This window comes from Liolophura sinensis, chromosome 8 (assembly GCF_032854445.1).
Source record: "Liolophura sinensis isolate JHLJ2023 chromosome 8, CUHK_Ljap_v2, whole genome shotgun sequence".
Taxonomy (NCBI): Eukaryota; Metazoa; Mollusca; class Polyplacophora; order Chitonida; family Chitonidae; genus Liolophura; species Liolophura sinensis.
Window position 1 is genome coordinate 32391319 of NC_088302.1, and position 23630 is coordinate 32414948.

The window sequence follows — 23630 nt, forward strand, 5'->3', positions numbered from 1 at the left end:
ATATATATATATATATATATATATATATATATATATATATATATATATATATATATATATACGTATGACCGTTTCCGTCCTAGGATATGACACAGACAGAAACTAGTGAAGCATGCAAGTCACCTTTACAGGTGTGAAAATCAATTATTTATATATGTCGTTTGACACTTACTTGCACCTTTCCGCCTGTAATAGGTCTCGCGGCCTGCAATGAGGACGTTGAGTTAGAATTTGCCGCATTTCGTCATGCATAAACGAATGATAGGTCCATTAACGTTCACCCACCTTATCGTTTAAAACGTCAAGATTAAGCGTCATTTCAAACATCATTTTTTACGTCAATTCCCCTGTATGTTTTTGAAGGAATAGTTTACGCATCGTCTCTATTTCATTTACCAAGTCTTTAAAGGACTGATTGAGCCGCACCAAAAGCAGGTTTTTAAAAAAAATTCAGTGGACAATTGTGGACTTACATGCATCACTGTCTTCAGTGTAAGTACTTGGTACTACATAAGACTGTTTCCGCCCGGTGATATCCTACGCCAGATGGACATATATAGAGTATGTATGATAGACCCAGCAATACACCGAGAAACACACACTTACCGGCTTCTCCATCCATATCGTCATAATCATAGTACTTACGTTGATCAGATACAACACACGGTCTGGTCAGAATACGCAGGTTGGTTGCTGTTACAAGACCAGTGCTCTGTAAATAAAAACCCGAATGTCGAAAAGTTTTTCTGAGACCAGGTGAGCTCGTGCCTTAAATATGTCATTATTCTATTGTGCTTTTGCTCGGTTCTTTTAATTCTGGAGACATTTTTTTGACCTTTCGTTTCGTAGATACATGAAAGTTTCAGGTTTTGTAAGACTATGGCATATCAGCCAATGCAGCTTTTAAAAATGTTATCGCATTTACATGTATCACGACACAAAACAATTAACCCAAGCTTGTGAGACTGGCTTTTAAGTCTGAACGCAAAGGGTCTCTCAGTGTTTGAAATTTGTGAGAATGTTCTGAGAACGCTTAAGGTTCAAAAACTAAGTTTTCGTGTCTCTCCGAAAACATTTTAAAAGACCGCCCTCATTTGCTGGAATAGCCGATCCATTGTGAGAAACTCGTGAATCCTCAATTCTCCTGAAGGCCAAATAATTATTTGACAAGTTTTGGATTCTTGAACAGACAGATTATTGTGTGAAAACGTTTGTTTTCCAGAAGAGACAAATTAATTAAATCAATTTTGGTTTCCTGAAGGGGCAGGTTATTGTGTGACCACTTTTGATTTCCAGAAGAGACAGATGTGTGAAATTCCAAGCTTTCTAAAAGAAAGATGGGTTATTGTGGAAACAGATACCTGTAAGCATATCAAGAGTGAGTTTTTTCATATATTTGCAAGGGATTCTCAGATACATTGAGTGGTTCATTTGTAGTGAGATATTATTTTACCTGAAATGCCTGCATAGAGTCAACTTGCTCCACCTGGTATCTGAAGGGCAGCTGCCACCAGTCACCTTGTAACCTCAGAAGTCTCTCATCAACCTCAGCTATACGTGAAAATAGAAGTACATAAAAGTTGACCACAATAACCCAATACTCGAGTCAATGAGTCAATGAAAGCAATACATAACATAGAATTTGTGTGATATTTTACGCCGTAACATAAGTGATTAATCGCCTCTTTTCGAACTGCCTCACGTAGGGAGGCGGTAGATCCAGGGTCAATCCTGGGTTGAGCCACACCTATTCTTTAATAGTGCAACAACTCGTTGACCCGTATCAGTATAATGGCTCGGGCGGGGCGGCCTTCTGTAAGTCGTCTCAGTGAAGCAGCACTAGATAAAAGAGCGGTGGATATGCGTCCTGCAACAAGGAGGCACATTTCATGCACTCTATGGATTCCTTCGTCGTCATATGACTAAAAAATCGGCTTAGGCTGAAGTGATTGATGAGCCATTGTCGTTTGACAAAAAGCATTTAATAGAAAAAACAAGAGAAACATTCAGTTTCATGGAGAAGCGGAATTGCCATATCTTTATAGCTCCATTTCGTTCAGGGCCATCAGTTTACCTTCATACTTTTCGGGGATTCCAACCTTGTCCAAACAGTAGATATTAGCTTCTTTATAATCCAAATATGCGGAGGGATATCTCAATGGATCCCGATTGCGTAAGAATTCCATGACCTGTTAACATTAAAATGCTGATGATTGTTTTAGCAGTAATCGTTCCTAAGCCAGCATAATTCTGGACGCCGTCGTATAAGTGAAATTACTCTTGGGTACGTCGTAAAACACCAATCAAATAAATAAGTAAATCCTTAGCAAGCATCACACGGCTTGATTCCATATGTGCACTATTGAATAAACAGCTTAAATTTCCCGGTGAAACAATAAGAATAAACTGAAAGTCAATATAAAATACATAGAATCAAAATGATGGCCAGTCGTACATTTATGCTATGCAATGACTTTGGGGATACAGAATAATCGGATTAAATTATATCGTACGCTAATAATTAATAAAAAAATTTATGACACAAACACTGTTTTCAGATCCATCACATAATTATCTGACGTTCTGAATTTCAGTTTTGGATATTAATACAATTTGTCAAATTCAGAACTAAATTTGCCATTGAAATAAGTTAAGTTACAAAATGGTAGTTATGCCAACAGTCTTTCGAATAGCAATGATATGAATCTGTTTACTGATAAATTTGTCCAGACCTGCTCCAAAGTCAGCTGGTTTTGACCTCCCAGAAGTAGTACACTCTTATCGACCACTCCAATACCACAAAGGGAGCCCGGACTGGCGGACACCTGGAGAGTGGCCGGATCCCCCGGAAACACCGGACTATCAGCAAAACTCATCTCCACCTGTAAGAAACACATCCACATTTACACCTGTTGCTTTGAGAACATTTATATCCGATGGTCTGGAAACATTTACATCCGACTTTTTGAGAACATTTATACACGTTGGTTGAGATATTATAGCACACATACATAAGTAACAGTTGCAAAGCGGTGGTCTTCCACCCACCATAATACTGGCTATCGTCGTATAAGCGAAATATTCTTGAGTATGGGGTAAAAAACCAATGAAATAAATAAATAAATGAATGAATGAATTTATGTCATTTATGTTCTTAGGGTACATCTCTGACTTGACGGTCAACACAAAGGGACAGGTCCTATTCAACATAATGTCAGTACACTATGACTGGATGGGGTGTCATATCTGGTGTCTTAGGGCTGATAGACTTACTCTAGTGAAGCAGCATTGCAAATATGTCGACATTGAGGTCTGCCACAGAAAGACTGTACGCCCATGTGATCGAAATAATATTGAAAGAGACGTTAAACACAAAGCAACAAAAACACACGATCACGAAGACACGAATAGTAATACACAAATAACCCCCATGAGGTGAAGCCTTCAAATCAGAATTTTCTTTGTTTCGGATAGATATTGTTTTGTGCGAGTGTTTGTTTGCTTTGTACTCTCCGCATTATTTCAGTCTACATGTCTTCTTGTATTCGGCTGGGCACAATACATTTTATAGTGCTGCCTCTCTAGAAGACCATGCCGAAGACACCAGACATGATGCATCACTGTACTTACACTACACTGACACCGCTCCATCGGTACTTGGCCAAGGAAGCACCAAGATTTCTTATTTCAATAATGTCACATCATGCACCATCTGTTAAATGCCTAACACTATATCAGTCATATTCTTTTTATATCAGACCATTTCATGTTACAGATGTTTGAAACGAATACATTAGTTTCAATGTTCCAATATATTTCAGTAACTTACATTGCCCGTCTCGATAACGGTATCTCCATGTATTCCTTTATATGGTGGTTAAATTGTAACCAGTACTAAGAAATACTGCACTTATAACCACACTGGCCACATTTATAGATAGATGATATCGACCAGAGTTCTGTCAAAACAATTACCCTTTCCAACTAGCAGAAGGTGGGATATAAATCTTCGGTCGCACATACGACAGTTGCGTACCTTGTTGTCGACGCAGTTCCCCGCCTTAAATTGGGCATGCCCCGCCACAACTTCCTTGTCCTCTCTAATATAGTAGACTAACAGTCTGCCGCCTCCTGCCATAGCGCTGGTCAGTGGAATGGTAAACTCAAAACGAGCCAGGTGAGTAGAGTTTCTGGTTTCTGGCGGATAATCAACACGAATGGGAGTTAGTCACATGAAGTGACAGGAATCCAAAGCGCTTAGTATTAAGCTAGGAGCGTGCAACATGCAACTTGGATTTGAGAAACAATTTTAGGTAATTCGTTAAACAGATTTTGCAAAAGTAACAACATACTATAAGAGCGTGAAAGACTACAACCTATTAGTTTGTCATGGTCTTCCATATTTGAGCCTTCCGTCCACTGGAAAAAGGTGAACACCTAATTATACGATGGCGCGGAATAGTAATAGAAATTCAATCTATTTATGTACTTTATGTTAAATGGATGATGTGGTCAAGAATTATTCACCACTACAGGTGGTTTTATAAGTGGAGGAAAGCGGAATGCTTAAAACTGCCAGAATTCATCAGATATCTGAAAAAGCTCCTTATGTATAGCCGAAGCCGCACCGGCGAGAGCAGGATTCGAGCCTACGACCTCTCTTCGCCAGACGCCCACAGGCTGATGCGAGGGCAAGGCTTTAGGTGAGGTCCAGAAAAATAAGTTGTTCCCACATATTGAAAGAAAATGTTTTTCAAGGACTTTTTCAATATCCTATTTTTTCTAACACTTTCAAGGACTATTCAGTTTAAGTACTAATCATGTTGAGATTAATAAATACAATTTTAGTATAGCTTATGGCATAGCTTATTCATAGCGAATATGTGAAAATGTGTACCTACGTGGACTGCAAACCTGAACCGATTTTCAATGACTTCCAATGTCTTGAACACCACAATTTAAAAGATAATTCAAGTACATTTTCAAGGATTTCGAGGACTGTTGAGAACCCTTAGCGTGACTTGTAGCCTACGTTTTGCCATGCACAACATATTTATACGCCTCACCAACTTCCCGTTTCTCCCTGGAGCTTGACTCAACATCCACTGACACAGACAGTTCTACGGCGACTGGAGTTGTGCTCTCCGTCCAATTCAGCGTGATATTTGGGAAGGTAGGTGGTGGAGGTGGCGCAATAGTGGTGATGCGAATCAAGCTCTCTCTGTTCTCCTCAGTTCCATGGAACTCCGACCCAGCAAAGGCGTTCTCTACACTACCAGTTCTAACTATGTTTCCTCGTACCAAAATCTGAAGAGAAGAGAAAGGATCAGTTGAGCGATGGTCCAAGGGGCGTTTACATTCCTACCTGAACAGTACGAATAAAACACTGACGGAGTTAAAATGACAATGATTTCACAGCAGCCAATACGCGTGACCATTTGCCGATTTCCACACTGTCGTTACTGTTCCGGTCTTACTCTGTGTGTTGCCCTCTTTCATTTCATGATAAAAAAACCGTCATTGACCGGCCAATGGTCGTCTAACTTAACGTCCACTGCAATGATTAAGCCTCACTTATAAATATTAAAGGGAAAGATCTGTAAACATCGATGTAGGCATCACTAAATAGACCACTTAAAACTATGCATAAATATGCTTTCATTTAATTTTTTTTAGATTTTTGTGAATAGAGGCGCTGAAACATTTGGCCTCTGAGGTGGGACTATACTATCAGATGCTAGGAACTCTGACGTCACATGAAGTTTATCCAACCGTAATCACGACACTGAATGTTGGAATAACTCTTTTTACCCCCCGAATGAAAGATTACTGAAAAAATGTTGTGAAAAATTCTTTCCGTCTGGTGAACATCAGGAAAAAGGTGTTGTGACGTCAGAGTTCTTATGTACCGCCAGTATGGCTCGTAAAGCCCACCGTAGTTTTCAAACATTTGAATGCCTTTCAACATGGCTCAAAAAAAATCTGAAAAAATAAATGAAAGTATTTTACGCATAGTTTTCAGTTGTCCTTATGATGAGCCTTACTTCATATCTAGCTTTCTTTTCCTTTAAACAAAAAAAAGACAATGTTTAGTTGATGTCGACAGTTATTTTGCGAACCATTTATATGCAGGTTGACCTTCCACACCTTTGAGTACGCTCAATTGTACTTCATGAGAATCGTACTAAGTCTACTTTCAGAGAAAGCTACGTCATTTACAATCAAACATACGATAAATCAGTTAACTTACTACGGTGTGTAAAGGCAATAATCCACTCGTAAAAGGTCTAAGCTCACGACATATAAATACGTTTATAAATTCTTTATACCCGTTGTCATTAGATGGCCATTTGTAAGTGGTATGGAAAAAATTGGTTCATTTACAACCACGAACCATCCATTTCACATATTGGACAAAAGTTTGTTTGACTAAATCCGCCCCCCCCCCCCCTGACCGCACCTGATATTGAAAGAGTCATAAAATCGTAGTTCACATGTATCTCTAAACAAAGTTAGATAATTACCTCATCTACGAACCATCCACGCTTACTACATTTTAGTTTGTCTGGTGCATCAAAGGCCTTCTGATCGTTTACCTGATAGTGGAAGTTGTAGGTGGTGTCTGGGGGTGTACTGTAGGTTACTTGTACAGGGATGTCCCCACCACACTTGACCGTCTCCCGGATACTGCTGATGTCCAGGAAGCTGTTAGATGGGGAGTACCAGGGCTTCAGGTAGCGATAAGCCCTGGCTGAGGATACCTGGTGGTAATTCTCGGGGAAACTCATAGCCCCTCTTTCATAACGGAGGGCTGTCGCCTGAAATCAACATCACACAGTTATACAGGGTCCTTTATATTGATTTTTTAAGGAGAAAGAATCAAATGACACATCGAAAAAAATAACGTATTTAATAATCAAATAGGCCAGTTGAAGACTGAAATTTTGTAAACATTATGTTTCAGTTAATTTGCTCAGAGTTAATCAGTTTCAAAGCACAAAGGCATCAGAATGTCAATGTAAATTCGGCCATTTCATATTTTGATATTTGTTACAACAAAATCCTGTATCCAGCCATGTAAAAAAACGTAGACCTTCTATTTAATGTCCTTTGCAAATTCACGCCACAAAATGTGTGAGCTTCAGTGAGTTTGTTTCCCCGTTCGAAAGTATTTGCCCATTAAAGGGGTACAGAATCGCGGCTGATAGTATTGGATGATAGTGGAAATAAATGATATCCTGGATTAAAGCCAACAGTCATGGTAACGCTACAATAAATGTTCAGTGTCGGTATCTAAAATTTGGATTGCCCTAGTCTTATTCTGAACTTTCCCAACAGCCAATCAGAGACTTTCCCTTCTAGGTTAAATCTTAAAATTGTGATTCCGTTAAAAATTGTGATTCCGATAAAGTGAACATAAATTCATTCACTAAAGCTGAAATAGTTAATAAAGTAGTATTCCAAAAATGCTCTAAAAATATTTTTAAAATTCTACACTTCTTATCAACAAAATAAATAGCAAATGATCGTCGGTACCCAGCCACTCACTTAGTGACGCCATTTAGCTATGTTATGGCTATTTAGAGTGACATCACAAAACCTAGGAGCTCTCCCGTACGGTCGGTATTAAACAATATGCCAGTGAGAAAATATAAACAGAAAAGCCTAATACCCAACCAAAGAGTATCAGTTTTGTCACGTTTTCAAATGGCCGGTGTTTCTTTTAGCCTGGTGCTCGTGCTGGGCGATCTTCGTGGGCACAAGCGTTGTGTTTTAGCAGTCCTTCTCGTCCTCGTCTTCGACCAGCATTTGGCCTAGCTAGCTGTACCGACTTCAAGGAATTTACCCAACATAGCAGGACTATCTGATTTATGCAGATAAATGCAGACTCTTTCATGCAGATTTCAGAAAGATATTTTCGTAATATATCTGACTTTGCTCAGGTAAAATAATGCAAAGTCACAATATCTTTCTTCAAGCAATGGTTCTACCGGGGCGGTTTTCTTGCCAGCTCACCCTAACAAGTCACTGCAGTCTCCTGCCCAACTTGTACACATTGTGACACGGGCAGCCCTGATCAATTCCCTGTTCATAAATGTGTGTAAGTTTAACACTTAAACTAACCGCAAAATCCAATTTATTGTATCGATATCTGTCTATCCACTGTAAGAAACCGCACTGACAATCAAGAGCTAATTGTATTCCTGATGCGACAGCCAGTTATCACGTGACCGTTTCAGCGCTTGTGATTGGCCCAGTTCATAATGGGCTTCTACAATATTACTACTTGGACTGAACTGTCCATCAGTGCCATATCCCCAGTGCCGAACTTCATCTTCTCGGCTTTCAAAACTTTATAGAATTTTTACATATAACTGTGTCCTATATCCCTTTTTCTATAAAAAATACTTAAACGCTCAGAGAAAATCTACTTCTTAATCATCTGTAATTTGTTTATGGCTGTCGATACCATCCTCAAAAAATAATCTCGGCTAATACAAAGATCGGTATAGTTGTTTATGCATGCTTTATTGTTTACAAAAGGCTAGGCCAGAGGTTTTTTTGGGAAGTCTAGCGGGAAAAAGTAAAGATCTGACAAAATAAATAAACGTCATCGGTACTGAGATTTCGTCCAAGTTTAGCTTTACTGCCAATGAAATAAACCAAGCACAGACATGCTTTCGAAACCGAATAGTTTGCAAGCTGTCAATCGACAAAATTCCAAGAAAATTGATTTCCTCTGTTTCTATGAACGCCCATGTAAAATGGCCCTGTTTTATCCCGGCTGCCGATTCCTCAGAGGGAGAGAAATGGAACAACTGGTCCTATAGCTAAGATGGGTGTCTAAATCTCCGAGTTGGTTTACACACGCCACGCTTTACCTCAATATTAAATTGCTGTCTTGCAGCCTCGGCTGGAAGAGCAAAGTAAAACGATCCGTGAATGTCAGTTGTGAAATTTCGCTCGAAGCGCATGTAAGGGAAATAACTCATGGCCGTCAGTCGGATTGGTTCCCCTGGGGCGGCGGACTTGTCTGGCCGCGTGACCACCACCTGTCAGAAACAGAAACAAGCTAATGATGATTGATTGACTCATTGCCATCATGGGTGACTGAACTAGTGTATCAGATGGGATAATGAATAACCTGTGGCACAGTGAGGAGAGCGATGACAGCTCATTCCACGTTAAGGCACCCACATACAATGCCACACCCAATTTATAAGAACTTCTTAAACACCTTTGCGCCTTAAAAAGCGGAAAAAGTTTTGTACTTCTTTGTTCTTTCCTGTGGTTGTATGCATCAATCTATGTATGTAGGCATACATGCATGCATGTATGTGTGTAAGTGTGCATGTATGTAAGTGCGTGTGTATGTACGTATGTATGTGTGTACGTACGCATGTATGTATGTATGTAAGTATATATGTATGTATGTATGTTTGTATGTTTGTATGTATGGGGTTTAACGTCGTACTCAACAATTTATCAGTCACATGACGACAACGAGTCATTAGGTGCATGTACATGTATTGTGTCTCCTTGTGGCGGGGCGAGTCCATGCCGCCAAAGGGCTGCCGACACTGAAGTATCATAACGAAGACACCATACATCATACCTCACCCAGTCACTTTATACCGACACCGACCAAAAAAGCTTGGTTTCGTGCGCAATCACTCAGCGTTACAGAAAGAAAACAGCGTGCTTTTATTGCGATTTTAACCGCCAGTCTTTCTTTAGGGATGTAGCCTATTTCAGTTGTCAATGTGCGTGATTGCCCGTTTCCTTCCAATAGAAGACAGCGTGCTAACCACCTGGGCCACGGAGGCTCTTCAAATAAATAGATAAATAGAAGAATAAACAAGTTGAGTGATTGGGACAAAGTATCACACCAGGAAGCACAGATTTTGTCGCACAACACATCACTGTTTAAAATTATTCCAAGTCCATTTTTATCTCCAGTGTAATTAAGTCTTTCACCTTTCCCGTGAATGGCAGCCCAGGTTTGTAATACTCCGAAACCTCTTCAAATGCGATGGTCACTTCCTTAGTTTCAATAGGTCCCGATTCACTAGATCCGTACAGGGTCACGCCTGTAAGTAGACATTGGCAGTTCGTACATAGATAATCCGTATGCAAACAATCCCTATAGAGACAATCAGTGGCAAATTTTAAAGACGGCATCCGTACAAATACAATCAATATGTTGACAATTCTTACAGAGACAATCCATATACAGACAATTCCTAAAGAGATAATACGCATGAAGGTAAAACAGAGAAAATCCTTATAATTACAGACAATTCCTAAAGAGACAAACCGTGCAGAGACAATCAGTTTACAGACAATCCCTACAGAGACAATCAGTTCACAGACAATCTGTACAGAAACAATCAGTTCACAGACAATCCGTACAGAGACAATCCGTATAAAGCTAAGCCTTACAGAGAAAAGCTGTACCATGTTCAGATAATCTCTACAGACACATATACGAACTATAATGATTACATCGGCAATATTTCAGCCATATCGTGGCGATGACAATTTATGAAGTCCACTCCGGTAAAGATACACTCTGCTGACGGTGAGATGTGTATAGAGACAATCCCTATAAATTTGTACAGAGTGGGATACATCTACAGAGATGTAGATCTACTGGTACAGCACACGCACATTATCTTACCTGTGGCCTCTTCCAAGACAGAGGCGTTGTAGCGAACCTTGGCTGACCAGACGCTGTATGTATTATAGGGCAGGCCAATAACGGTACCGTTCACAGAAAACTTCTGGCACCCATCTATCTAAAACACAATACAGATTTACACGTCACAACGGCTTTAAAAACCAATTAAATCATGATATCTGACAGAGGCATACACAATTACAAGTAGACACATAAATTACCCATTACCCCTAACTTCACAGTACTTTTCAAAATAGTTTTAAATGCTCTGATATAAATAACTCGTCCTTGTCGTCAGCAGACAACTCCCCATATTTCAGGCTAACTGACCTTTTTGTTTGTCAGACTAGATGCTCTTGGTCGTTTGCTGAAAACATCCCAATATGTCAAGCTAACTTATCTAGCCTGAAAATATCCCACACTCTACGCTAAATTGTTTTAATAATTTTACACTCAAGGCGAACTTGTCTTAGCCTTCAGCTGAAATCGCTCCATATTTCAGGCTTACTAAGCTGTCTTCAACTAAAAATCTAAAAACTAAAAAGCTCAACTAAAGTCGTCGAGCCGTTAAGCCCCACTTTCCATGCTTTTGTTTTTTTTTGTCTGTAAGTCACAACTTACCATATCTCATATAAAAATGACAATCTTTTAGCTGGAAATATCCCGTATCCCAGACTATATACACGTCAACTAATCTTCAGCAGAAGACACTTACCTTTTCAATAAACTGTGTACATATCTTGTTGCTGTTGCTGTTGCTGTCATCGCTAGCTTCGCGGTAGTAATACGCATACCCTTTGTCCAGACACACCTCCAATCTCAGTTTGCCCTTCACCGGCTTACCATAGGTGTACCTGTTACATTTTAAACGGAAATTATTGATCACAATTTATGCAAATTAGATACAGCAACTGTTCCGTAATATTGCACAAGTTTCATCGTTTTAACTTTCTAATCAAGACAGAGCTGCTTAAAAGCCAGATAATGGTCTATGACAACGGACACACGGTATTGTGACAGCAGGCCTTTCTGCAATGTTAAATGATAGTTATGACATCACTTTTTATTGTCTAAGTTTTAACTAGCATGAACCTACAAATTTTGATACACTGTCACGTATTTCTTAAAAAATAGGACATCTTTTTACAGGTACTATTGTACTATACAATGCCTGTATCGTTTAAGGCATCAAAAGCTCGCGTAACAGTTCAATCCTAAAATAAAAATGGACTCTGTCCTATCGTGCCTCGTAGATTCCTTTTTTTTAAAGAATGTAATGTTACTGGAATGTACTTTCGCCCTTACTTTAAATATTATTGTTAAGCCGCAAATGCACAGCCACAGGTTAATCCATCCCTAGTACAAATATTAGACACAGCGACAATGTTCATGTAGTTTTACTTGTGCTAGAAAAATACCCACCAAGACAACGTTCTAGCATGTTCTAACTACTTACTTGGCGCACACTTCACCCTCAATAAACGGCGTCCATGGCTGAATGTAAGGGGGCGGGGTGACAGTAACTTCATACTTCGGAAGAACTACAAGTATATGGTACTAATAGATTATTACAAGTATATTGGCAAGAAATTAGCTTGGAAAAATATCATAAAATCAGCCATTTTTTTTTTTAAATTTTAAAATTTACTCTAACTACATACTATAGATGTACACAATCATCTATTATGCTATTTTATTAAACATGTCTGAACCAGTTCTTTAAAAGTAATTATTGCTTTAGCGGGAATTATGCGCACGTGTAAAAGTCAAAAAATATCAAAAGCAGTTATTCCTCAGTAAGTATTTGTTTTTACCGTATTCTTCCACTTTGAAACTTGTAGGGTATTTTGTCCCATTCAGGTTGGCCTCGATAGTCCATGTCCCCATTACTGGCTCCTTGGACAGTTGGAATTCGAAGTCATGTAGACCTATGTGGATAAAACGTATGAAGTACACACCAATCGTTTAGTATAGTCGTTGAAATAGATCAGACAGAATGAAAACAGTATTCACATGCTAAAAATAAAATCAAATACCGTCACAGAATCCACTTTTTGACAATTTTTTTGAGTTTTTTTGAGTTCAGCCATTTACTGAGTAGGTCAATTCGCCACGATATGGCTGAAATATTGCCGGTGTGGCCTTGTCATTTACTAGATTTTAACTAGATTAACCTTTTGACACCATATTCGAATAGACTTCAAAAGAATAAAAAAAGGAACAACAGGCAAACAATAATGGTAAGTATGTTTTCAGTGATGGTGGGATGATAGTTTACGCCAACAATCTCTGAAACTAACAACGCTTCCCTTTTCAGGGTGATGCAGTCCTGTACAGAAGGCATAATTATATGGGACCATATCTCCCAGCCAACACTATTACAAAAACCTGAAAGTCCTCCCAGGTGTATTCATTATAGCTCATCACTGTCATTCTATAACATGTTCCACTCACCGTACTGTGATTGTTGATCCTCCCAGTGGGCGAGGGTGACAAGGATAGGGTTACGTAAGTCAATAGTGATCTGAAATTGCCCAGAAACGATTACAGTTCAGAAAAGTTTGAACTTTCTGTTTGAATCACATCTGCGTTACACTTATCTTACATTACAGTGGATGTGGCTAGCGCAGGCATCACATTATACATGCAGTGCCATTACGTTCATCTGGTGCTGAATTACAATAGAATTCTCCTGCATTAACACTGGCATTGCTTAGAATTGGCTATACACTTTACCATATAGCACACCTAGCTTTATACTAACCTTTGCAAGTACAGCACCACGTTATATGACTGTACTAGGTGACTGTACTGCGTGACTGTACTAGGTGACTGTACTGCGTGACTGTACTACGTGACTGTACTGCGTGACTGTACTACGAGGCTGTACACCGTTAGCATTACATAACACTTGTACTACTTCTGGACTTGTACTGCATAACTCTGGCGTTAGTTTATACTGACAATGTTATCGAAACCTTACATAAACCAGGATTCTGCAGGTGAACTATTGGTCCCCAAGGTTGGGTCTCCTTGCATTGTTTTCAGGTAAATGTTTATTAAATGTCATGACGACACCGCATTCTGAGTTCTTGTAGATCGGTGACGTCTAATAAATTGTATTTAACTTCACTGCATTTTTTTAATCTAAATAAAAAAATTTATTGCTCTGGGTTTGGTATCTGGTATTGCTCTCCATGCTTTAAGTCTTTCATATTACCAATGGGACGGCTATCTTTTTGAACACTTTAGTTTTCCCGAAGCAACATATTATAGTGTGAACACTTTTGTTTTCCCTGTGTGGACACTTTTGGTTTCCAGGAGCGACCTATCACACAGTCGTCGCTACTCTAATTTTGCTCTCCATGCTGATGTCATTTGTATTGCTGATATGTACGTGTACGTGTACGTGTACGTGGGAAGGTCTGCGGATGGTTGTGGGTTTTTCCCAGGGCTGTGGCCTGTTTCCTCCCACCACAGTACTGGCCGTCGTCGTAGAAGTGAAACATTCTTGAGTACGGCGTAAAACACAAATCAAATAAATAAATAAATAAATAAATAAATATGTAGGCGTATTACTTGAAACAGCTCTTGCTTGCAAAAGCCGTTATATGTAAGTTTATACTACCATGACAAGTAGAAGTAGGCAATTAGGTGCCCATAACGCTAGGGGTGGGGGGTGGGGGGTGGGTGGGCTTCATACAAGTAATCCTAGTTCACAACATCATACAGGTGATAAGGTGAAAGACAAATTAATTAAATTCTAAATCTCTGAGAAAGCCAAGTTAATATACGCACAGGACTGGCGACTGGACGAAGCTGCTCATCGACCGCCAAAACCCGAAATCGAACTGAGAAGAAAATTAAAAACATGTAGTTGAGATGTTAATTATAGCATACAAACATGAATCATTTAATGAAACCAATATATATTCAGTGTATTTATTTATGTCATTGGTGTCTTGCGCCGAGCTCACTTATACGGCGGCGGTCAGCATTATGGTTGGAGGAAACCGGGCAGAGCTCGGGGAGAAACCCTCGGCTATAGGAAAGCTGTTGGAAGGCCTTTCCACTTTCGCCGCGAGAGGAAGCCAGCGTGAGCTGGACTTGAACTCACAGCGATCGCATTTTAAAGAGGGGAGTCATTGCGCCGTGCTGGTACGCTAACCAATCGGCCACAGAGACCCCTCAAACAATTTTATAAGCTAAACTGCTTTCTTAACATAGTTAAGTGAGTACATCCATGTTCTAAATGTGATAAAGCCTAATAAAACCTGATAAAAATTCCCTAAAGCCTAAAACTACATTTTATCTAGGTTGTTTGGCTATTACCGCTTTTTGTCACTGATCGAAATGGTTGAAATGTGGAAAGTGCCGTGTCTCCGTGGCCCGTTTGCTTTGTGTGGGCAGCTAACATGGTCGTGACTTCTCTAGTTTAACTATAGCTACCTTGTAATTTACTGCATTTCAAACACCAACAAAGGCTGATAGACACTTGTATTTTCATAAATTTGTTCCTAACAAAAGCAATAATTGCAAATGAGCAACCAAATAAAGGACAATCACCAACATTGTTAGTCTATGGACAGCAAATTGAATTCAGATTGAATTCATTTCATTTAGCCATAAAGTTTGTTGAGGCTAAGAATTGTCTGAGACAATGGGTATAGTGTCATGCCTGTGTTAATAAAATGATGCTGTAACAGAAAGATGGCGCTCATGCGTAACCTGGCATGTAATCATCCAAGATTTACCTCCCCTGGTACATAGAACACATTTCAGTCTGGATCCGTAGTGTATTCAACCTAAAGATTGAGGGTGCTTACGAGCATGCATTAGTTTAGTAAAGCCAGTCGTGTGATGTTATTCGTCGTTACTGATAAATGATTGATCCTTATGGGTATTGGACACGGGTGTTTCCGAGTAATCGTAATATAATTTGGATGCAGTTTGACGTCTTCACTGAAATGGATTTTTTTCTGGTGGTGCCTGTTGCATAATTTTACGTTTTTTTCTCGCCACACATGTAAATCCTGAAAATGGCAAAACTGGCAAAAATCGCTGAGTCCATCGCGTCTTCCATTTTTAACACCCTGTAATTTATGCTGGGTGTGTGTTGCCTCTCAGCCAATGATAGTCGTTAAAACTGCCGGCATGTTCGTGTGAACTCGGAACCTACGTTCAACATTCCGGTTTCCCAATCGTCAAGCGGAAAACAACTACTGTTCGCTACCTTTTGGGAAGAAGCGTTCTACCGGAAATGTACGAACTGCACTTCGACGGTTTCCGACGGCAATTCTCTTTCTAACACAGAAGACTTCAGGACTAGTTCTTAGGCAAAATGGAGTCGCCCACAGCGCTGACTTTATTTATAATTTATCAACTTGAGGTACATATTAGAATTTTTTTATGGCATGCATCTGCGAGGAAATGCATACTCTTTTCAATGGTATTTGTTTGATATTTAAGTTTTCTTCTCCTTGAAATAAAACATGAAAATTAAATATTGATATAAGTGTTAAATCAATGAACACCATCTACAGCTTCTTTTTTTTCGCCGCGCTAGACATGTGCAACCATTGCAGGTATACCCAGCGTACTCACCCAGTTGTCCAGGCTTGTATAAAGGCTTGTCTGTTTGTAAGAAGACAATACTAGACTGTCTCTCAATTAGATTGACATGGGTCAGACCTTCAAAACGCTGGTCTGTTTCCTGACCCACACCGATCACTTCCAGGTCATCCTTCTCCCAGCTGTTCTCCCTATCCGTCAGTAAGGGAACTGGGAAGTCCACACACCCGCCCTCGCCTTAAAACGTACGGAACAAACAAAAGAATATGCATAACTACGTAGAAAACATAAGTATTTCTAACTTTGTTTAAAGAGGCCATTCCAGAGATTTATCGAAACAATATTCACTAATCAAATAAATCTTCTCTATTTGTCAGGAATAGCTTAAATGGTTGCCTTCCATAAAATAGCAGGCTTGTACTATTTATAGTTTTGAACGGATTTTAAATTTTGAAAAGAGTCATAAAATGACCAGTATTGAATATATTTAGGAACTTTATTAGCGATTTTGAACGGTAAAGTAAGACGTTCATGCACAGGCTCGGCTGATATTTTGCCAAAGGCATAATTATTTGGGCTATTCCAAGATAACAGCAGACATTCGGCTGGATTTTCTTTGATCGATGTTTTGACAAAAATCTCCGATATAGTTTCTACATAACAACAAACGTTTAGTTTAAGCGTTCAATCCGACATTCGTTCACCACTCATGAAGGAACGTTCAAGACCTGCCGTTTACAAAATAAGCCAAAAACACCAGTTCTCAAAGGAAAATAACAACATGTAAGTGGGATGCAGTCATCAGTATTCAATGATACAGGGAACACAGTCGATATTCTATTTATTTATTTATTTATTTCTTGGGTGGTTGTTTTACGCCGTACTCAAAAGTATTTCACTTATACGACGGCGGCTAGCATTATGGTGGGAGGAAACTGGGCAGCGCCCGGGGGAAACCCACGACCATCCGAAGGTTGCTGCAAGACCTTCCCACGTGCGGCCGGAGAGGAAGCCAGCATGAGCTGGACTTGAACTCACAGCGACCGTATTGGTGAGAGGCTCCTGGGTCATTACGCTGCGCTAGCGCGCTAACCAAATGAGCCACGGAGGCCCTCCAGTCGATATTCTAGACATGATGTCCAAATCTAATTTCAAACTCGCAGCCCGTTAACATTTCTACGTTAATACGAAGATAAGTATTTCAGTTTCGCATTGATTACAACTGTTCACAACAGTATTATGGCGATGTAATAAACATGGATGAGTCTTCCAGCAACCTGCGGATGGTGGTGGGTTTCCCCCGGGATGTGCCCGGTTTCCACCCACCATAATGCTGGCCGCCGTCGTATAAGTGAAATATTCTTGAGTACGGCGTAAAACACCAATCAAATAAATAAATAAATAAATAAATAAATAAATAAACATGGATGAATATATATTACCACTAGCACCCGGTTAAGCGGTATTTAATACAACTACGACACAGACAATGAATGCTTAATTCATAATTGCCAACGAGAAAGTTATACTCACTATAGAACTTAAGAACCTTACCAGGTGATAATTATTATTTATCTATTTATGTATTTATTTATTTAATTGGAGTTTGACGCAGCATCACACGAATAGTTCAGTTGTACGACGGCGACCAACATAATAGTAGGAGGTAAGCAGGCTGGGAAGCCCACAACCATCCGCAGGTTGCTGAGAGAGCGCCTATAAGAGCGCCCGGAGCTGGACTGGAACTCACATCGACCGCATTGGTGGGAAGCTCCTAGGTCATCGTGTAGCACTAGCATGCTAACCAATAAGCCGCAGGAGGCCAAAGGAGGCCCCACTTAAGAGGCGTTTTATGGATTATACACTATGAATTGTTAACTTGTGGCCTAGATTGGAATCATCACATCTTACAGAGAATCCAGCAAATGGTACACACGACCAGAACTGACAACTGAATTTTTTTGTATTACTTCCCCCATAACCACAGTAGCTGTCCATTGTAATGCTAGGGTACTGATAGTTCAACCGACATTATGTTATTCTGCAGTGATGTGGTCACTGAGGTACTTAGCATAAACATGATGTCTCCTTGAAGCAGGCTGGTATCAGTCTAGGATAAAGAATGCTGCATCTATGGATTACCACGGAATCAATAATAATGAGTTTGGAAGCAATATGCAACATGGGTAATTTAGAAAACGAAGTACCGGCACTGTTCAAACTAGAGTAGAAATCGTGGTCGGTCGCTGAAAAGCTAGGGAGTAAAAGTTAAGTAATACGACAATACACAATTTTGAGTAGTTCTAGACCAGTATAACGTCTATCAAATAGTAGGTATCATCACTGCATTTTTTGAACCTTATTCTACTTTAGTGTAGGTTCAATTTGCTACTATTTAAGCATTTAAATGAACAATGGGAATAAAGCTCTAACTGAGGCAAACAAACCTGAGGCCGTATTTCCCCGGATTTGTGTGACCATTTTCCAACTATTACACAGTTGTTGTTGCTCCAGTTTTTGCTTTCCATGTTATCAGTCTCTTTTATTTAAATCTAAATATAATGCAGTGTTATTCTAAAGCAAATTAATTGGGACATTAGTCCAGGCTAGCGTTAATACCCATCTTAACCGGTAATACGCTTTTGAACAACTAGACCCAGGATATCATCTTACAGGATGAGCTCTAACAGTAGAATTCTGTCATCATAGATCATTTCAAAGCGGTGTGGAAACCGATAGGGACATGCAGCCGAGTCATATACTTACCTCCCTTAAAAGTATGGCTCATACTCTGTAAAACTGTTCCATTATCCACAAGTCGAATCTGGACAAAGACGTCTTCGTTAAAGTCACTCAGTAAGATACACACGGATTCCGTGCCTCCCATCTGAAGCTTGGCTGGTGCCGTAAAGATGTAGTTTCTGGTAATGTGTGGAAGTGTAAGCGGTAAAATTAAACCTGTGCGAAACAAATTTTACAGGAATAGGGATAACCTGAGCAAAGATAATATCGCTGAACAAGAGAAAAATATAATAACATAATATTTGAGAATATTTTGAGAAGTCATGTTCAAGGTTGAAATTTGTTAAGAGTTGATGACTGTCATTATTGCATCCTGCCACAATATATATGGGCGCATTTTGCGAAGATAATCTCAACGTAGATGCAGCTATATAGCGAAGATAAAGATCACAACAACGATTTTTACACATGCTGCGGGCGACTAAAGCTGACATACAGTTATCAGTGGCGACAAGTATAATGATAATAATAATAATAAGACTTGAATTTTGAACTGGTAAGAGTAAAACTGATTTAAACACATCATATTTTCGCCATTAAAAGAGCGTAATTAGTGCGTGTCTTATCCCTCAAAACAATGCTGTAACGAAAAAAAAAATACGGGTACTCATCGATGGTCCATGTCATTTAGGAACATTAAAATATCTATCGATTTCTGCTTTGAATTGATGACATGAAAGATGATATTTTGAAACCAAGCGATGAATCTTCCAATACATTATTGTATATTGTATACAGGAGAGATTTACCAAATGTCTATACGAACACTTTTTGGGGACTCTTCCACTTTTCATCCTAAAATCTAAAAGACTACAGCCCAGGGAGCAGCGATGACAGTGTGATAGTTGGTAAATGGTCACATGTAACGGTGACCGGTTAAATACAGCGTCCTGGCTACCATGCCACTTTACCCCAGTTAGAGTTTTCTAATTGTTCGTGTTAATGCTTAACAGTAGCAACGTTCCCCGCCGACAGCACCAGGGTTTAAGCAGAATTAGGTATAAAAGGGCAGAGATGTTAACTGCAATTAAGTCACTGGAGGAGACATAATAACAAACTCCTAAACTGCAATCGATAGTACAGTAAAGAGATTCATTGTTCAGAAACATACTGGTAGAGTTTAAGCCCCCAGCCTATCGGTCACTTACATTTTGTTACATTTTGTTACATATCTATTAATCCGATACCTGCCCTTGACTCTAGGATTGCCGTTATTACGTTCAACGCACAGTCATTTACTGTGTGGTCAAATCGTGAGAACAGTGAGTAGGCTTGTAATTTAAGACTATGAGTGAAAACGAATAAAATATCTGGGTCGTTTCTTCTCAAGGATATATCTTTATACTCTTGAAACATATATTCACTGTTGTTACTCTGTTAACAAACCACACGACTTATCCTACAATAAAGAAATTGGATATCTTAAGTTTTTCGCATTCGATATCTGTCAAATGTTAAGCTGCTGAGAATGTTGAAATCTATGCGTCGAAACAGACATTCGTATACCATCTGTTAACCAAGATAGACGTCCCGGGTCAATAATCACAAGGCAAATACTGCAAAACAACTTTTAACACCAAAAACAACTTTTTAAGACAGCACTAGTATATAAAGTACGGAAATAGGACGGAATCATGCAAAGGGAAGCAGTCAACAGTTTTCAGTAATGTTGAAAAGACGCAAGGTATGTTCTAGGCGACTGAGTGAAATCAGTATTGAAACCGTGTACCATGCTAGAGTATAAGTTGTCGATAACAAAATATGTATCTCAATTGCGCTTTGATTGCAACTGTTAATCGATCCAACGTATGAAAATGCTTTTCACTTCTATGCGCAACCAATATGATCTCTAGTTTATTGAAGGAATCTTTCCATCGACTGCACACTGACATATGAATCGTCTGGTTCGTAAATGTCTCGATTAAAGTGCGAACGTACACGCCAACTGCATGACCCAATTGCACGCGACCTCATATGTATGTATAAAGTGATATCCTGTGTGTTTGTTTCTTTATGACATATCCGGTCATCGGTTGTGTATGGACAATATTTACTGTTACAATCTTGAATAGAATTCGTTCCTCCATCCACGGTTTCCTGACCTGTGGTCAAATCATGTGACTTGACCAATTCATAAGGCGAGAGTTCGGGTGAAACTTGGAAGATCAGATTTCCGGGGGGTCGTTGGCCGACTATAGGACGATGCAATCTGGAGACAGACTGCCGAGGTCAATGGCAGTGTCACCTCAGCCGTTAGTAAAACTGTTCCATGTTTAAGGTCAGTTCACATACATTTGATCTGCACATCACATACCGTATATTAGCTCAAGTCTGTCATTTAGAAAACGAGACGGAGCCGGTTGGAAACCTTACACTAGCATGTAAGCGTAAATCTAGGACATCAGTAAATTTTGGGACAAGTAAAATGTGTTATCGTTAAAGGGAAGAGAAAAGATGACGTAAAGGAGATGCCACTGGAAGTGCCATGCTAAACTGTGCCCAGATCTACTTCAATTTATTTTTCAGAGATTTAAAAGAGAATTTATAATTGTATAAAATACGGCGATCCTTTCGGACCAAATGTAACTGATATGACGTCGCATTAGTTTCTTCACTAAATTTTTCCTTCTTTTTGTACGGAACATCTTATAGATAGTTCATTTATGTGTAATTGTCTTTGGTTATCTTACATAGGACCATTGTGATAAGTTTTAATGAATTATCATTTGCCAAACTAATGTCACAACCCTGTGGAAAGTATGGTCTCAACAACCAACCTTATTGTAACAAAAATGTTTCTAATTACTGATACAGTTATCTACTGCCTTTCGTTTGACGCACAAAATATTTTTCATTTTGAATACACTTCAAGGGAGACGTGTTAACCTTGCATTCGTCCACGAAACACCCAATTTTTTCGCCTTTTTCAGTTTTTATTACAGTCTGGGTTTTCTGAGCAATCAATCACTTCAGTGTTAAACCATGGCATTAGGTTGAACATTTTGTGATATGCGACATAGCGGAAGTCCGTCTATGAACACCACAATAAAAATTAGCTTGGCGCCCTTATACATGTGTACATGGGGCCGGCTGCACAAAGCCAGTTTTGAAAAGTCAAAATTTGAAATAGGATTTTACAGCTCCTGGGCCCCAAATATTAACATTTTGACACCCCACCGTTGTTATCTTAAGACAAATATGTCAAAATTTCAACTTCAAGCGCCAAAAACGAAGCATTCTGAAAACGGTTCAAATTTTGACTTTAGTCAGAAATGGCTTTGTGGAATCATCCACTTGTGTTTTGTCGATCAGTTGCCAAATATAACTCGATATAAAGCCTAAGTTTCTTTAAATCTGAATGGTATTAAAATGTCGTGGTCATGTTGACTCTCTGAACTGGGTCACGTGTGTCAAATGTATACTGACATAATACAATCAAACAGAAAACACCTATTATTAATCTCTACTCTCAATAGCTGCGACATCCTGCACCAAAATTGATGTCGTCTTTCAATTAGGCCCTTCGTGAAGTCAACTGCATATGCTAAAGATAGGATGTGACAAACCGATAGATCGACCTGCTGACAGACAGAACGTCTCATATAAGCTGCTTGTCGCAGCAAACGTTTTAAAAAAAAAGCAAGTTCGCAATAACTACAACTACAACATCACACAAAAAAAGCCATGTAACCTTGCACAAGGACCTTCCTTATGCAAACTGATCATGTTTAAAGCTAGGATGGGTTGACGACAGACAGAGCGACTCATAAAGCTGCCTTATCGCGGCTAACGTTTTGACCAATAGCAAACTCGCAAAGCTACAACATTCCGCAAAAATCGATGTCTTCTTGCACACAGGACCCTCGTTAAATGAATTGTCTATGTTAAAAGATAGGATGTCAATTTGTCAATTTGATCGGTCGACCATCAGACTGACCGATCGACCGACTGACGGCCAGAGAGATAGAGCGACCTAGGTAGACAAATATTTTCTCGTGCCATCTTTAACTTTAACGAAAAGCGTTTATATGACTTACCCATCGGATTCAACCTGAGTAGATGCCAAAAGTACTATCAAGACGGACGTCACCGCCCATTTCATGATGATGCTTTAAGAGTGGAAAACTGTCGAAAGGGGTGAAAAATACTAAAAAGATGCTGCTGCCTCTAGTGGACGTGGTTCGCTCTTTGAGATTCCTTATCGAGAGAGAGAGAGAGAGAGGATATGTTCCCGATATAAGACACGTCGACGTCTCCCAGACCCTGCCAAGTACACAGGTCACGTGGCGGATAAGTAGGTCGAAGGAAAAACAACCCCTAGATCCAGGCTTCTCCACCCACGGGGATTAATGCTTAATCCAAGCCGGCTCAACGAACGACAAATGTGTAAGGATCACATGAGGTATACTTTGATTACAACTTCGGCAAACAAGGACACTTCCGTGAAGAAACGGACCGGGATCTATGGTGTACCTCACGGGTGCAAATCAGTGTTAACCACTCACGGCGGATGAAGTTGTTTAACTTAAAACGTTGTGTAAGAAACCAAAAGCAAATACAAAACAAAAATAATAAT

The 23630-nt window shown here is 39.5% G+C and overlaps 1 protein-coding gene across 3 annotated transcripts in view; it reads right to left on the reverse strand.

The window, feature by feature from the left end:
• The window catches only part of LOC135472362 (alpha-2-macroglobulin-like), a 43190-nt gene extending 19942 nt beyond the window's left edge, over nucleotides 1-23248 (reverse strand). The window contains exons 1-19 of one of the 3 annotated variants that reach the window (XM_064751832.1): nucleotides 23092-23248; nucleotides 19019-19173; nucleotides 16286-16489; nucleotides 14480-14532; nucleotides 13136-13205; nucleotides 12496-12609; nucleotides 12138-12222; nucleotides 11397-11535; nucleotides 10682-10799; nucleotides 9979-10091; nucleotides 8883-9053; nucleotides 6597-6818; nucleotides 5067-5307; nucleotides 4037-4197; nucleotides 2733-2882; nucleotides 2075-2189; nucleotides 1454-1551; nucleotides 646-712; nucleotides 173-205 (exon numbers count right to left, since the gene is read on the reverse strand). In XM_064751832.1, the coding sequence (XP_064607902.1) occupies nucleotides 173-205; nucleotides 646-712; nucleotides 1454-1551; nucleotides 2075-2189; nucleotides 2733-2882; nucleotides 4037-4197; nucleotides 5067-5307; nucleotides 6597-6818; nucleotides 8883-9053; nucleotides 9979-10091; nucleotides 10682-10799; nucleotides 11397-11535; nucleotides 12138-12222; nucleotides 12496-12609; nucleotides 13136-13205; nucleotides 14480-14532; nucleotides 16286-16489; nucleotides 19019-19173; nucleotides 23092-23156 (2374 nt within the window). In that variant the 5' untranslated portion in view covers nucleotides 23157-23248. Of the gene's footprint in view, nucleotides 1-172; nucleotides 206-606; nucleotides 713-1453; nucleotides 1552-2074; nucleotides 2190-2732; nucleotides 2883-4036; nucleotides 4198-5066; nucleotides 5308-6596; nucleotides 6819-8882; nucleotides 9054-9978; nucleotides 10092-10681; nucleotides 10800-11396; nucleotides 11536-12137; nucleotides 12223-12495; nucleotides 12610-13135; nucleotides 13206-14479; nucleotides 14533-16285; nucleotides 16490-19018; nucleotides 19174-23091 lie in introns of all 3 variants that reach the window. The other 2 variants (XM_064751833.1, XM_064751831.1) reach the window with 2 other exon arrangements.
• Between the last annotated feature and the right edge of the window lie 382 nt (nucleotides 23249-23630).